Here is a 16,422-nt window from a genome sequence, read left to right on the forward strand (position 1 = left end):
CCCTCCCATGTATTACAACACTACAACCACCCTCCATGTATTTACAACACTACACTCACCACACAAGCCCTCCATTTATTACAAACACTACACTCACCATCCATATACAACACTACACTCACCACACCACCCTCCATGTATTACAAACACTACCACTCACTACACCCACCTCCATGTATTACAACACTACCACCACCCTCCATGTATTACAACACTACACTCACCACACCACCCTCCATGTATTCACAACACTACACTCACTACACCACCCTCCATGTATTTAACAACACTAAACCACCCTCCAGGTATTACACACTACACTCACCACACACCCCTCCATGTATTACAACACTACACCCCCTCCATGGTATTACAACACTACACTCACCACACCAACCCTCCATGTATTACAACAACCACACCACCCTCCATGTATTACAACACGACAAACCACCCTCCATGTATTACAACACTACACTCACCACACCACCCTCCATGTATTACAACACTACACTCACTACACCACCCTCCATGTATTACAACACTACACCACCCTCCATGTATTACAACACTACACTCACCACACCACCCTCCATGTATTACAACACTACACTCACCACACCACCCTCCATGTATTACAACACTACACCACCCTCCATGTATTACAACACTACACCACCCTCCATGTATTACAACACTACACCACCCTCCATGTATTACAACACTACACTCACCACACCACCCTCCATGTATTACAACACTACACTCACCACACCACCCTCCATGTATTACAACACTACACTCACCACACCACCCTCCATGTATTACAACACCACACCACCCTCCATGTATTACAACACTACACTCACCACACCACCCTCCATGTATTACAACACCACACCACCCTCCATGTATTACAACACCACACCACCCTCCATGTATTACAACACCACACCACCCTCCATGTATTACAACACTACACTCACCACACCACCCTCCGTGTATTACAACACTACACCACCCTCCATGTATTACAACACTACACTCACTACACCACCCTCCATGTATTACAACACTACACTCACCACACCACCCTCCGTGTATTACAACACTACACCACCCTCCATGTATTACAACACTACACTCACCACACCACCCTCCGTGTATTACAACACTACACCACCCTCCATGTATTACAACACTACACCACCCCACCACCCTCCGTGTATTACAACACTACACCACCCTCCATGTATTACAACACTACACTTACCACACCACCCTCCATGTATTACAACACTACACTCACCACACCACCCTCCATGTATTACAACACCACACCACCCTCCATGTATTACAACACTACACCACCCTCCATGTATTACAACACTACACTCACTACACCACCCTCCATGTATTACAACACTACACTCACTACACCACCCTCCATGTATTACAACACCACTCACACACCCTCCATGTATTACAACACTACACTCACCAACACCACCCTCCATGATATTACAACACCTACACTCACCTACACCACCCCTCCATGTATTAAAACCTACACGCACCCTCCATGTAATTACAAACACTACACTCAATCACTACACCACCCTCCATGTATTACAACACTACACTCACCTACACCACCCTCCATGTATTACAACACCACACCACACCTCCATGTATTAACAACACTACACTCACCCACATTTCCACCTCCATGTTACTTACAACACTACAGCTCACCACACCCGACCCTCCATGTGATTCACACACTACTACTACACCACCCTCCATGTAGTACAACACTACACTCACTACACCACCCTCCATGTATTAACAACACTACACTCACCTACACCACACAACTCCATGTATTACAACACTACACTCCACAAACCACCCTCCATGTATTACAACACTACACTCACCACCACCCTCCATGTATTACAACACTACACCACCCTCCATGTATTACAACACTTACACCACCCCCATGTATTACAACACTACACTCACCACAAAAACCACCCTCCATGTAGTACAACACTACACTCACCACACCACCTCCATGTATTACAACACCTACACTCACCACACCACCCTCCATGTATTACAACACTACACCACCCTCCATGTATTACAACACCACACTCACCACACCACCCTCCATGTATTACACACCACCTCCACACCACCCTCCATGTATTACAACACCACACTCACCACACCACCCTCCATGTATTACAACACTACACCACCCTCCATGTATTACAACACCACACTCACCACACCACCCTCCATGTATTACAAACACTACACCACCCTCCATGTATACAACACTACACTCACTACACCACCCTCATGTATTACAACACTACACTCACTACCCACCCTCCATGTAGTACAACACTACATCCACCCTCCATGTATTACAACACTACACTCACCACAACCACCCTCCATGTATTACAACACTACCACTCACACAGCCACCCTCCATGTACTTCCAACACATACCCACACCCTCTATGTATTACAACACACACCACCCTCCATGTTATTACAACACTACACTCACTACACCACCCTCCAGTGTACTACAACACTACACCACCCTCCATGTATTACAACACTACACTCACCACACCACCCTCCATGTATTACAACACTACACTCACCACACCACCCTCCATGTATTACAAACACCTACCACATCCCTCCATGTATTACAACACCACCACCCTCCATGTATTACAACACTACACTCCTACACCACCTCCATGTATTACAACACACACTCACTACACACCCTCCATGTATTACAACACACACTCCACCCTCCATGTATTACAACACTACACTCACCACACCACCCTCCATGTATTACAACACTACACTCACTACACCACCCTCCATGTATTACAACACTACACCACCCTCCATGTATTACAACACTACACTCACCACACCACCCTCCATGTATTACAACACCACACCACCCTCCATGTATTACAACACCACACCACCCTCCATGTATTACAACACTACACTCACCACACCACCCTCCATGTATTACAACACTACACTCACCACACCACCCTCCATGTATTACAACACTACACCACCCTCCATGTATTACAACACTACACTCACTACACCACCCTCCATGTATTACAACACTACACCACCCTCCATGTATTACAACACCACACCACCCTCCATGTATTACAACACTACACTCACCACACCACCCTCCATGTATTACAACACCACACCACCCTCCATGTATTACAACACTACACCACCCTCCATGTATTACAACACTACACTCACCACACCAACCTCCATGTATTACAACACTACACCACCCTCCATGTATTACAACACTACACTCACCACACCACCCTCCATGTATTACAACACTACACTCACTACACCACCCTCCATGTATTACAACACTACACACCCTCCATGTATTACAACACTACACTCACCACACCACCCTCCATGTATTACAACACTACACTCACTACACCACCCTCCATGTATTACAACACTACACCACCCTCCATGTATTACAACACTACACTCACCACACCACCCTCCATGTATTACAACACTACACTCACCACACCACCCTCCATGTATTACAACACCACACCACCCTCCATGTATTACAACACTACACTCACCACACCACCCTCCATGTATTACAACACCACACCACCCTCCATGTATTACAACACTACACCACCCTCCATGTATTACAACACTACACTCACCACACCACCCTCCATGTATTACAACACTACACCACCCTCCATGTATTACAACACTACACTCACCACACCACCCTCCATGTATTACAACACCACACCACCCTCCGTGTATTACAACACTACACCACCCTCCATGTATTACAACACTACACTCACTACACCACCCTCCATGTATTACAACACTACACTCACCACACCACCCTCCATGTATTACAACACTACACCACCCTCCATGTATTACAACACTACACCACCCTCCATGTATTACAACACTACACCACCCTCCATGTATTACAACACTACACTCACTACACCACCCTCCATGTATTACAACACTACACTCACCACACCACCCTCCATGTATTACAACACTACACTCACCACACCACCCTCCATGTATTACAACACTACACCACCCTCCATGTATTACAACACTACACCACCCTCCATGTATTACAACACCACACCACCCTCCATGTATTACAACACTACACCACCCTCCGTGTATTACAACACTACACCACCCTCCATGTATTGCAACACTACACTCACTACACCACCCTCCATGTATTACAACACCACACCACCCTCCATGTATTACAACACTACACCACCCTCCATGTATTACAACACTACACTCACTACACCACCCTCCATGTATTACAACACTACACTCACTACACCACCCTCCATGTATTACAACACCACACCACCCTCCATGTATTACAACACTACACTCACCACACCACCCTCCATGTATTACAACACTACACTCACCACACCACCCTCCATGTATTACAACACTACACTCACTACACCACCCTCCATGTATTACAACACTACACCACCCTCCATGTATTACAACACTACACTCACCACACCACCCTCCATGTATTACAACACTACACTCACTACACCACCCTCCATGTATTACAACACTACACCACCCTCCATGTATTACAACACTACACCACCCTCCATGTATTACAACACTACACTCACCACACCACCCTCCATGTATTACAACACCACACCACCCTCCATGTATTACAACACCACACCACCCTCCATGTATTACAACACTACACCACCCTCCATGTATTACAACACTACACTCACCACACCACCCTCCATGTATTACAACACTACACTCACTACACCACCCTCCATGTATTACAACACTACACCACCCTCCATGTATTACAACACTACACTCACTACACCACCCTCCATGTATTACAACACTACACTCACCACACCACCCTCCATGTATTACAACACCACACCACCCTCCATGTATTACAACACTACACCACCCTCCATGTATTACAACACTACACTCACCACACCACCCTCCATGTATTACAACACCACACCACCCTCCATGTATTACAACACTACACTCACCACACCACCCTCCATGTATTACAACACCACACCACCCTCCATGTATTACAACACTACACTCACCACACCACCCTCCATGTATTACAACACCACACCACCCTCCATGTATTACAACACTACACCACCCTCCATGTATTACAACACTACACCACCCTCCATGTATTACAACACTACACCACCCTCCATGTATTACAACACTACACCACCCTCCATGTATTACAACACTACACCACCCTCCATGTATTACAACACTACACCACCCTCCATGTATTACAACACTACACCACCCTCCATGTATTACAACACTACACCACCCTCCATGTATTACAACACTACACCACCCTCCATGTATTACAACACTACACCACCCTCCATGTATTACAACACTACACCACCCTCCATGTATTACAACACTACACCACCCTCCATGTATTACAACACCACACCACCCTCCATGTATTACAACACTACACCACCCTCCGTGTATTACAACACTACACCACCCTCCATGTATTACAACACCACACTCACCACACCACCCTCCATGTATTACAACACCACACCACCCTCCATGTATTACAACACTACACCACCCTCCATGTATTACAACACTACACTCACTACACCACCCTCCATGTATTACAACACTACACCACCCTCCATGTATTACAACACTACACTCACCACACCACCCTCCATGTATTACAACACTACACCACCCTCCATGTATTACAACACTACACCACCCTCCATGTATTACAACACTACACCACCCTCCATGTATTACAACACTACACCACCCTCCATGTATTACAACACTACACCACCCTCCATGTATTACAACACTACACTCACTACACCACCCTCCATGTATTACAACACTACACTCACTACACCACCCTCCATGTATTACAACACCACACCACCCTCCATGTATTACAACACTACACTCACCACACCACCCTCCATGTATTACAACACTACACCACCCTCCATGTATTACAACACTACACTCACTACACCACCCTCCATGTATTACAACACTACACCACCCTCCATGTATTACAACACCACACCACCCTCCATGTATTACAACACTACACCACCCTCCATGTATTACAACACCACACTCACCACACCAACCTCCATGTATTACAACACTACACTCACCACACCACCCTCCATGTATTACAACACTACACCACCCTCCATGTATTACAACACTACACTCACCACACCACCCTCCATGTATTACAACACTACACCACCCTCCATGTATTACAACACTACACTCACTACACCACCCTCCATGTATTACAACACTACACCACCCTCCATGTATTACAACACCACACCACCCTCCATGTATTACAACACTACACTCACCACACCACCCTCCATGTATTACAACACTACACCACCCTCCATGTATTACAACACTACACCACCCTCCATGTATTACAACACTACACCACCCTCCATGTATTACAACACTACACTCACCACACCACCCTCCGTGTATTACAACACTACACCACCCTCCATGTATTACAACACTACACCACCCTCCATGTATTACAACACTACACTCACCACACCACCCTCTATGTATTACAACACTACACCAACCTCCATGTATTACAACACTACACTCACCACACCACCCTCCATGTATTACAACACTACACCACCCTCCATGTATTACAACACTACACCACCCTCCTGGTTGATACCTGGTTGATGGGGTTCTGGGAGTTCTTCTACTCCCCAAGCCCGGCCCGAGGCCAGGCTCGACTTGTGAGAGTTTGGTCCACCAGGCTGTTGCTTGGAGCGCCCCGCAGGGCCACGTACCCACCACAGCCCGGCTGATCCGGAACTTCTCTTAGAAAACCGTCCAGTTTTCTCTTGAAGATGTCCACGGTTGTTCCGGCAATATTTCTTATGCTCGCTGGGAGGACGTTGAACAACCGCGGACCCCTGATGTTTATACAGTGCTCTCTGATTGTGCCTATGGCACCTCTGCTCTTCACTGGTTCAATCTTGCATTTTCTTCCATATCGTTCACTCCAGTACGTTGTTATTTTACTGTGTAGATTTGGGACCTGACCCTCCAGTATTTTCCATGTGTATATTATTTGGTATCTCTCTCGTCTCCTTTCTAGAGAGTACATTTGGAGAGCTTTGAGACGATCCCAATAATTTAGGTGTTTTATCTCGTCTATGCGTGCCGTATATGTTCTCTGTATTCCCTCTATTTCAGCAATCTCTCCTGCTCTGAAGGGGGAAGTGAGTACTGAGCAGTACTCGAGACGGGACAGCACAAGTGACTTGAAGAGTACAACCATTGTGATGGGATCCCTGGATTTGAAAGTTCTCGTAATCCATCCGATCATTTTTCTGGCTGACGCGATATTTGCTTGGTTATGCTCCCTAAACGTTAGATCGTCGGACATCATTATTCCCAAATCCTTGACATGCTGTTTTTCTACTATGGGAAGATTCGATTGTGTTTTGTACCCTGTATTATGTTTCAGATCCTCATTTTTGCCGTACCTGAGTACCTGAAATTTATCACTGTTAAACATCATGTTATTTTCTGCTGCCCAATCAAAAACTTTGTTGACATCTGCTTGTAGTTTTTCAATGTCTTCAGCAGAGGTAATTTTCATGCTGATTTTTGTGTCATCTGCAAAGGACGACACGAAGCTGTGGCGTGTATTTTTGTCTATATCAGATATGAGAATAAGGAACAGTAGCGGTGCAAGGACAGTACCTTGAGGTACAGAGCTTTTAACATCGCTTGGACTCGATTTTATCTGATTGACTGTTACTCTTTGTGTTCTGTTTGACAAGAAATTGAGTATCCAGCGTCCTACTTTTCCAGTTATTCCCATTGACCTCATTTTGTGAGCTATCACCCCATGGTCACATTTGTCGAACGCCTTTGCAAAGTCTGTGTATACAACATCTGCATTTTGCTTTTCTTCTAGGGCTTCTGTGATTTTGTCATAGTGGTTGAGTAACTGTGACAGACAGGATCTTCCCGCTCTAAATCCATGTTGTCCTGGATTGTGCAATTCATTGTTTTCCATAAAACTAGAAATTTGATTCCTAATCACTCTTTCAAACACTTTTATTATGTGTGATGTTAGTGCAACTGGCGTATAATTTTTTGCCAAGGCTTTACTCCCCCCCTTGTGCAACGGAGCTATATCTGCAGATTTAAGTGCTGCTGGTATCTTCCCTGTATCCAGGCGCCTCCATGTATTTCAACGCTACACCACCCTCCGTGTATTACAACACTACACTCACCACCTCACCCTGTACTCATAACCCCACCATACATAGTGCATCACTACCTTCCCCCCCCCACATACACACACAAATGTAGAAACAGATGGAGTTTCACCATGGGTTCTGAAAGAATGTGCACCTGAACTCAGCATTCCACTTCAGCTGATTTTTGAGAAATCCCTGTGTACAGGAGTCGTAGCAGATATGTGGAAAAAGACTAACATAGTTCCAGTTTACAAAAGTGGCAGCAGGGAAGACCCGCTCAATTATAGACCTGTGTCATCGACAAGTATAATAGTCAAAATATTGGAAAAAAAAAAATAAAAAAATTTTTTAAAAATAAAATTGGTAGAACACCTGGAGACAAACGATATAAAATCAGACCGTAGGTATGGTTTTCGATCTGGAAGATCCTGTGTAACAAATTTACTCAGTTTCTATGATCGTGCCACAGAGATTTTACAGAAAAGAGATGGTTGGGTTGACTGCATCTATCTGGACCTAAAAAAGGATTTCGACAGAGTTCCACATAGGAAGTTATTCTGAAAACTGGAACACATTGGAGGGGTGACAGGTAAGCTTTTAACATGAATAAAAATAATTCTGACTGATATTGTAAAAAAATGAGGGCAGTAATAAGAGGAAGTGTATCAGACTAGAGAAATGTCACAAGTGGAGTACCACAGGGTTCAGTTCTTGTACCGGTAATGTTTATTGTCTACACAAACGATTTACCAGATGGAATACAAAATTATATGAACATGTTTGCTGATGATGGTAAGATAATAGGGAAGATAAATAAATTAGACGATTGTCATTCCCTTCAAGAAGACCTGGACAGAATAAGTACTATATGGAGCATAACTTGGCAAATGAAATTTAATGTATAAAGAACATTGTGCGAGGAGCCTATGCTACACTTTCTAACTTTAGAATTGCTTTTAAATTCATGGATGGAGAAATACTAAAAAAATTGTTCACGACTTTTGTTAGGCCAAAGCTAGAATATGCAGCAGTTGTGTGGTGCCCATATCTTAAGAAGCACATGAACAAACTGGAAAAGGTGCAAAGATATGCTACTAAGTCGCTCCCCTAGAACTGAAGGGCAAGAGCTACGAGGAGAGGTTAGAGGCATTAAATATGCCGAAACTAGAAGATAGAAGAAAAAGAGGTGATATGATCATTACGTACAAGATAGTAACAGGAATCAATAAAATTGATAGGGAAGACTTCCTGAGACTTGGAACTTTGAGAACTAGAGGTCATAGATTTAAACTAAACAAAGGAGCCGAAGAAATATAAGAAAATTCACTTTCGCAAACAGAGTGGTAGACGGTTGGAACAAGTTAGGTGAGCAGGTGGTGGAGGCCAAGACCGTCAGTACTGTACTGTCAAAGCGTTATACGACAAAGAGTGCTGGGAAGATGGGACGCCGCGAGCGTAGTTCTCGTCCTGTAGCTACACTTAGGTAGGTAATTACACACATACACCCCCCCTTCCCCCCCTCCTCCTCCACCACCACCATGCACTCATAACCCCACCATACACAGAAAACATTACCTCTACATTGCTGTCTACATTTCATGCTCTGTACACTCTTTAATTTTGAAAGAGATACCATCCTTGTATTATTTTGTTCAATCAACTTTGGGTTTAACTTTCCTTTCAGATGAATAGTAATGGGAAGCCAGCTTTTATTGTGCGAGACATTGAGAGGTACATGGAAGAAAGAGAGCAAAAGGCCAATGATATAATTAGCCAGGTATTGTTTATTATGTCAAATTAGTATCTCCTTTTATGTCAAGTATACTAATAATATAATTATATGTACAGTTGATTTAATTCATGTATAAATTTAAATAATAATGTCTCATATTTAAATACTATAGTGTATACTTGGACGCTTACTGGGATGAATGTGTAGACACCTGCCAGTCTTTTCCTCAGTTTCACCGAACTATCTATATGAAAGTTGCTTTCAAATTCAGGTTAAAATTTAACCATTTCAACCACTGACCGTGTCGGCCGCCACTACTCTATAGAGTGCCTTCTACCCTGTGACTTCACAGATTCACGGCCTATTATTCCTATTATTTTGATTTGTCACGAGACTGGAGTGTTCATTCTGTGAACAGAATGAACATATCTGTTCACTGACCGTCATTTTACATATCTGCACAATCAAGGAACATCTATGCACCATGTCGGCTCCAAATGCACGCATTGCGTCAGTGATGGCTGACTGGTGCGTGGATGGGGAAGCTTAGGTGGGAGACAGTATATTAGAGAGAGGGGAAGAATTAGTGTGAATGGGAGGGAGGGGGAGGTAGGGAGAGATGCTAGGAGGTAGGCAGGAAGGGAGGGAAGTAGTGAGGGAGGATGGGAGAATTAGGGAGGGATGGAAAGGCAGGCAGGCAGGCAGGCAGGCAGGCTGGCTGGCTGGTTGGTTTGCTGGCTGGCAGGCTGGCTGGTTGGTTTGCTGGCTGGCAGGCTGGCTGGCTGGTTGGTTTGCTGGCTGGCAGGCACGCAGGCTGGCCGGCACGCAGGCTGGCAGGCTGGCTGGCTGGCTGGCTGGCTGGCTGGCTGGCTGGCTGGCTGTCTGGCTGTCTGGCTGTCTGTATGTATGTATGTATGTATGTATGTATGTATGTATGTATGTATGTATGTCTGTATGTATGTATGTTCCTGCAGGCTGGCAGGAAACATCCAGAGGATGTTTGCCAGACGTCTTAATAATCAGTTAGGAACAATTAAGGACTTTTATAAAGCGGATCAGGACTTCACTTATTGGTGAGTACAAACAAAATACGGTCGCATTTACGCTATGAACCTGGTAATTTTTTCCGCTAGAGTTTTTCATAATTTGTTTGAAAAATTTTCTTTTTACATTTCTAGTTTATTTTTCCCTTCCTTTCTCGTTTTCGAACTTACATGATAACCGACGGGTCTCGTCCCCAAGGGGTTCGGAGACCAAGTGGTGCTCTATATTACTGCACTAACATTTTCATGTTGTGAATAGATGGCCGAGTTGTGGACTGAAAGAGTATACGAAATACCAGTACTGTACTTTAGTTTTGGAAAGTGTAAATGACACATGTTAGATTAATAACAGGAAATAGTACACTTGCCAAGGAATTGTGTATGCCAGAAATTTTTATATGGGAGTTCATATTTCACTATTGAATAATTTGTAGTTAATTTAATTAACTGTGATTATCAATTAGACAACTTCATTTTTCACTCAACTTGATTCACAATAAATTTTGTATGAAATTGATGGTATATATTAATTGGTTTTATATTAATTGTATGTTTTAAGTACATTATACTCATATTTTAGCATGCTTGTTAGCCATTAAATGGCACATCTGTTAAATCCTGACATCCCCATGATGTGCAAGGAAAAAATTATTCTGAATTTTTTTTTGTAAGCTCCAGGGGAGCCCCTTCGGCTTCCCGGAGATTACTAGGCTGATATGCTAATGTCAGACTTTGGCATCAGTCATGTGTATGGAGTTCTGTGGGCCTACCGGGGACCACGAGCCAGAACCTCGCCCTCTCAGAGAGGCAAGGGGAGCAATGGCCTATAGAAACCCCCGTGTGGTAGGAAGTATTCTATGTCTGCCATCGACCGGGTCAGGCACCCAGAAAGTTAAGCATTCCAAAACAAACCCCTATTCTGGTGAAAATTGCTACCTAAAGCCGAACAAGTGGATAGATCTCTCCTAAAAGAAACGAGCAAACGATCATGACGTCACACGTCGCTGCGCCGCTGTCTGCGCAGCTTCCCCCTCCCTGGGAGGGGGAAGGGGGAGCCCTAGACCCACCGTGCCAGCTATCACCATCATTTCTAAGGCTGATGCTAAAGGCTGAGGTTGTGTGCTCTGGCTCCAGTGGTTGTTTTAGCACTGTACATAGAGTGTGGTGACTGTCTTCTAGGTGGTGCGTGAGCCGGGAGTGGTTCTCCAGTACTCGGGCTGCATGCGCCTAGGGTTTCCTTCCCTAGGTGCCCTGTAAGTACTGCCCTTGGGGCCACCTTCCACAAGTTCCTTGGGTTCTACCCCTGCTAGGCCGTTAACTGCTTGGTTTTTGTCTGCCCTTTGTGTACTAGGGTGTTCTGTCTCCCTTGTTCGCGTTAGAGTAGGGGGCAGTTTGCACTGGTGGGGCGCAGGGTACTGCGCAGCTTGTTTTCACCATTCATGGCGGCCGGCTCTGTTCCGCCTGGGTACGTTGTCCTCTTGCGGGATTTTCTTTTTCTTTTTGTTTGTCTGCCTGGTAGGGGGTCTGCCTTGGTTCTTGCCTCTTATGTACTGAGTACTCTTCCTTCTTCTGGTGGTTCCCCCTGCTAGGTCCCCGTGAGTGTACACGTCTCGGGGGTTCAGTTTTTAGAAAGTTGTTTGGTAGACTTTTGGGCACCGGCTAGCAATACCCTGCCTGGGATTACCTGAGCGCAAGTCCTATTATAGTAAATGCTCAGAACCCTGGGAAACCCCTAGGGGGGGGGGGCACATGGGTCCAATGGATGTGGCCCCGGAGTTCCCCCTCGCTTTGAACAAGTTTGAGGGTTGCTCTGTCCCCTTGTCTCAGGGTGACTCACTGTCATTGCCTCCTGCCTGTGGGGTCGGTGGCACATTCGGCCCGGAGTCCTACGAGTTTTGTTCCTTGTTTGTGACGCAGTTACCCAGTCTTCTGCTGCCTATGCGAGTACAGGCAGCAAGTTGCAAGTTGAGTTTCGGTGGTGGCAACGCTCTAGGTTGTTTGCTCTCTGGAAGCCCCGAGGCTGCCCCATTTTGGTTGGTGCTGGGGCTTGGGGACGTTGGTTGCTTCGATTTCCTTCCACGCCCCCTTGTCTTTCCCCTGTTTCGGTCTAGTGTGGTCTTCCCCTTCCTCCCTGCATCCGGGTTCTTACCGTCTGTAGGTTCGGGGTCGGGGTGGGGCTTCGATGGTTTTGAGACTCGGGCTGTCTTGGGACTTTCCCTTCTGGGGTAGTGACGAGGGCATTCGAGCCTGTTGCTCCAGCCGTGTTGTATGAATCTGCCAGTGGGCCCCCTTCCTTAGTACTTTTTGCAGCTGCCCCGTTTTTTTTTTTTTTTTTTTTGCAAGGCCGGGGCTTTGGAGGGACAGCTCGGCCCCGGGGCCTGCCGTCTGGGTTCCCGGGGCTGACTTGGGATGCCTCGGGCCCTCTTGGACCCTGCCGGGGTTGTTCTACCCTCTGTGCGGGGCTTGCGGTTACGCGGAGTGGGGGTTTTCCTTCCCCCCTCTCTGTACGTGTTGTTGGACGTCGACCACTCCGTGGGCTCGGTTCCTTATCCCTTGAGTCTGTTGGTGGGTGCTCTTTTCCATTTATTCACCCCCTTTTTCTTGGGACAGGACTCTTTTTGCTACTTCCCGTATTATTGGAACGTCTGTCGGCTTTCAGTGTGGCTTCCCTTCGGTCCTTTCTAGAGCTTGTTAGACCTCTTCCGGGCTTATTCTTGGTTTTCGGTCCTATCTTGATCTTTTGTTCCTGTATCTTCTCTCCGTGCTCTGTCTCGGCACTGCTCATTTTCTTTACATTCTCCTTGTCCGGGATGCCGGATTGGGCTACTTGTAGCCCAGTTGGGTTGCCGATTAGGTCCCTTGTCTTCGTTAAATAAACCGGCTATGTATGTCGCTGCTTACTACTTTTTGGCTCCTTTTCTCATGAGGTGGGCTGTTTCTGCTCCTACGCGAATCACTCTGGTCACGAACTGTTTGGCTACTTTTCTTATAAAGTCATCCTTCTTGGCGCCTTCCCGCCGAGCGGGTTGTGCGGTTTGGACATCGTGTCCTGCACGTGCACCGTGGGAGTTTGCTTTGGTCTGGGCGGTGTGCACAAGTGCTGTGTTTTGCGTCCTTTTTCCTCGGGTGCTTCGCATATAGCTCATCTTCACTCTCCAGTCTGTGCCCCGTAGCTATTGGAGTGTTCTGGATTGCAGCTATGGGGAGGACGCCGAGGTTTTACCCATGTTATGGGTGTGGGGCACCTCCTTCGCCTCTCCCCTTCTGCATGTGAGGCTCTAGTCGTTTTCCCCTGGCGGTGCTCCTGGTATCTTCTCTGCTACATTGTGTTATGAGTCGTTTGTGCCTACATTCTGGAGGCGAGTTTATGCAGTCTGGCATCTCTTTCGGCCAGGCGTTGGTTCTTGGTTTTTGGGGTACAAATGTGAGAACGTCAGAACACAGGTGCTTGGAGGGCGGCCTATAGGCCCATGCGAGGCAGCTCCTCATTATACCCATCCAGTCCTACTCGTATGCATATCCTACCCATGCCTGAGTCAGTCCCGGGGCCCCACCTCCACTAGGTTATGAGGTACAGTGGTGGTGGTGACTGTTATGAGGTACATGTTATTGTGTCAGGATATTATGAGGTTACATTATGATGCAGTTTTGTTACTGAGGATGTGTGTTGGGGTTTGGTTGTGGCGTTTTGTTTGGCCCTTGCGAGTTTTCTCCTGGGGCCTTCCTTGTTTGTCTGTGCTATTTGTTACAATGGTCTTATCTGGGTCACTCATTCCTTGCCCGCCTTGCAGTGCCTGGTTTAGCCCTTCCAGGTACGTTGGATTCTCTGTGCTCCCCTAGTTGTCCTCACCTAGTTGTGCTTGTTGGGATTGAGCTTTGGCTCTTTCGTCCTGCCCCTCTGTCACTCACCTGCCTTATACATGGCCTCTGTGCTTACCTTGTTGTTCTTGCGGGGGTTGAGCTCTGGGTTTTTGGTCTCTCCTCTCGCTTGTCATTCAACTTCTGTATGGCTTCCTGAGCCTAGTGAGCTCTGTCATATTTACATGTGACGTTGTGTGTGGGGTCAGCCTCCACCACATCCCTTCCTCATGCATTCCATTTGTCTCCTACTCTGACACTGGAATCCTTCTTTGTCATTTCTATTGCTCATTGGGCATCTGTGCCACCTGTGTCCCCTGGTACGTGTGTCCCTTGTGTTCATTGGTCTGTCTTTATTTACCCTCTCATTTCCTCTGAGGGTCTTGCATGTGGTGGTGTTGTCCCCTCTGGTTCTTCTCTCTCCCAGTGATGTAATTACCTAAGTGTAGTTACAGGATGAGAGCTACGCTGGTGGTGTCCTGTCTTCCCAGCACTCTTTGTCATATAATGCTTTGAAGCTACTGACGGTCTTGGCCTCCACCACCTTCTCCCCTAACTTGTTCCAACCGTCTACCACTCTGTTTGCGAAAGTGAATTTTCTTATATTTTCTCGGCATCTGTGTTTAGCTAGTTTAAATCTATGACCTCTTGTTCTTAAAGTTCCAGGTCTCAGGAAATCTTCCCTATTGATTTTATCAATTCCTGTTACTATTTTGTATGTAGTGATCATATCACCTCTTTTTCTTCTGTCTTCTAGTTTTGGTATATTTAATGCCTCTAACCTCTCCTCGTATCTCTTGCCCGAGGTGCGGTTTAATTCCTGTTCTCTCATCTTAGCTCATACCCCTTGGTTCGGGTGCTGGTCTGGTGGCGAACCTTGCACTTTTTTCAGTTTGGTCGTTTGTTGGGACATGACCACCGACTGTGTGTTGTTGGCGTGCCTTTCGTTCCCGTTTGCTGCCTGCCTTCTTTGTTCCTCAGTTTCCTTTTCTCCTATACATTGTGTGTTTTGTTTGTGCCTTTTGGCTCTTCTATTGCCAGGTTTGGATTTCTGGTTCCTGGCTTTCCCTGCCTGTTGGCATTTTCAGAGTCTCGCGGTGTTCCTTCTCTAGAGTCTCAATCGGGGCCGTGGTCTCAGACCTCCTGGTGAGCTCACTGGCGTTGGGAGGTTTTTCTGTATAGCAGACGTTCCATCTCCTTCTTTGCCGGCTCGGGTTTCCGGCTCTGCCTGCTCGGTGGTCGCATCCGAGATCTTCCCGCGGCTCCGCCTCTTCCTCGGCAGGTTCGGCTCGACCTCGAGTCTCACGCCTTC

At 46.2% G+C, this 16,422-nt stretch overlaps 1 protein-coding gene across 4 annotated transcripts in view; it reads left to right on the forward strand.

Moving 5' to 3' along the window:
* LOC123761800 (uncharacterized) overlaps positions 1–16,422 on the forward strand; it is a 653,931-nt gene that overhangs the window by 593,991 nt on the left and 43,518 nt on the right. For all 4 annotated transcript variants that reach the window (XM_069330457.1, XM_069330459.1, XM_069330458.1 and 1 more), the window contains one exon: positions 10,162–10,254. In XM_069330457.1, coding sequence (XP_069186558.1) covers positions 10,162–10,254 — 93 coding nt within the window. The remainder of the gene's footprint in view (positions 1–10,161; positions 10,255–16,422) is intronic.

The sequence above is a fragment of the Procambarus clarkii genome, chromosome 24 (assembly GCF_040958095.1).
Source record: "Procambarus clarkii isolate CNS0578487 chromosome 24, FALCON_Pclarkii_2.0, whole genome shotgun sequence".
NCBI lineage: Eukaryota > Metazoa > Arthropoda > Malacostraca > Decapoda > Cambaridae > Procambarus > Procambarus clarkii.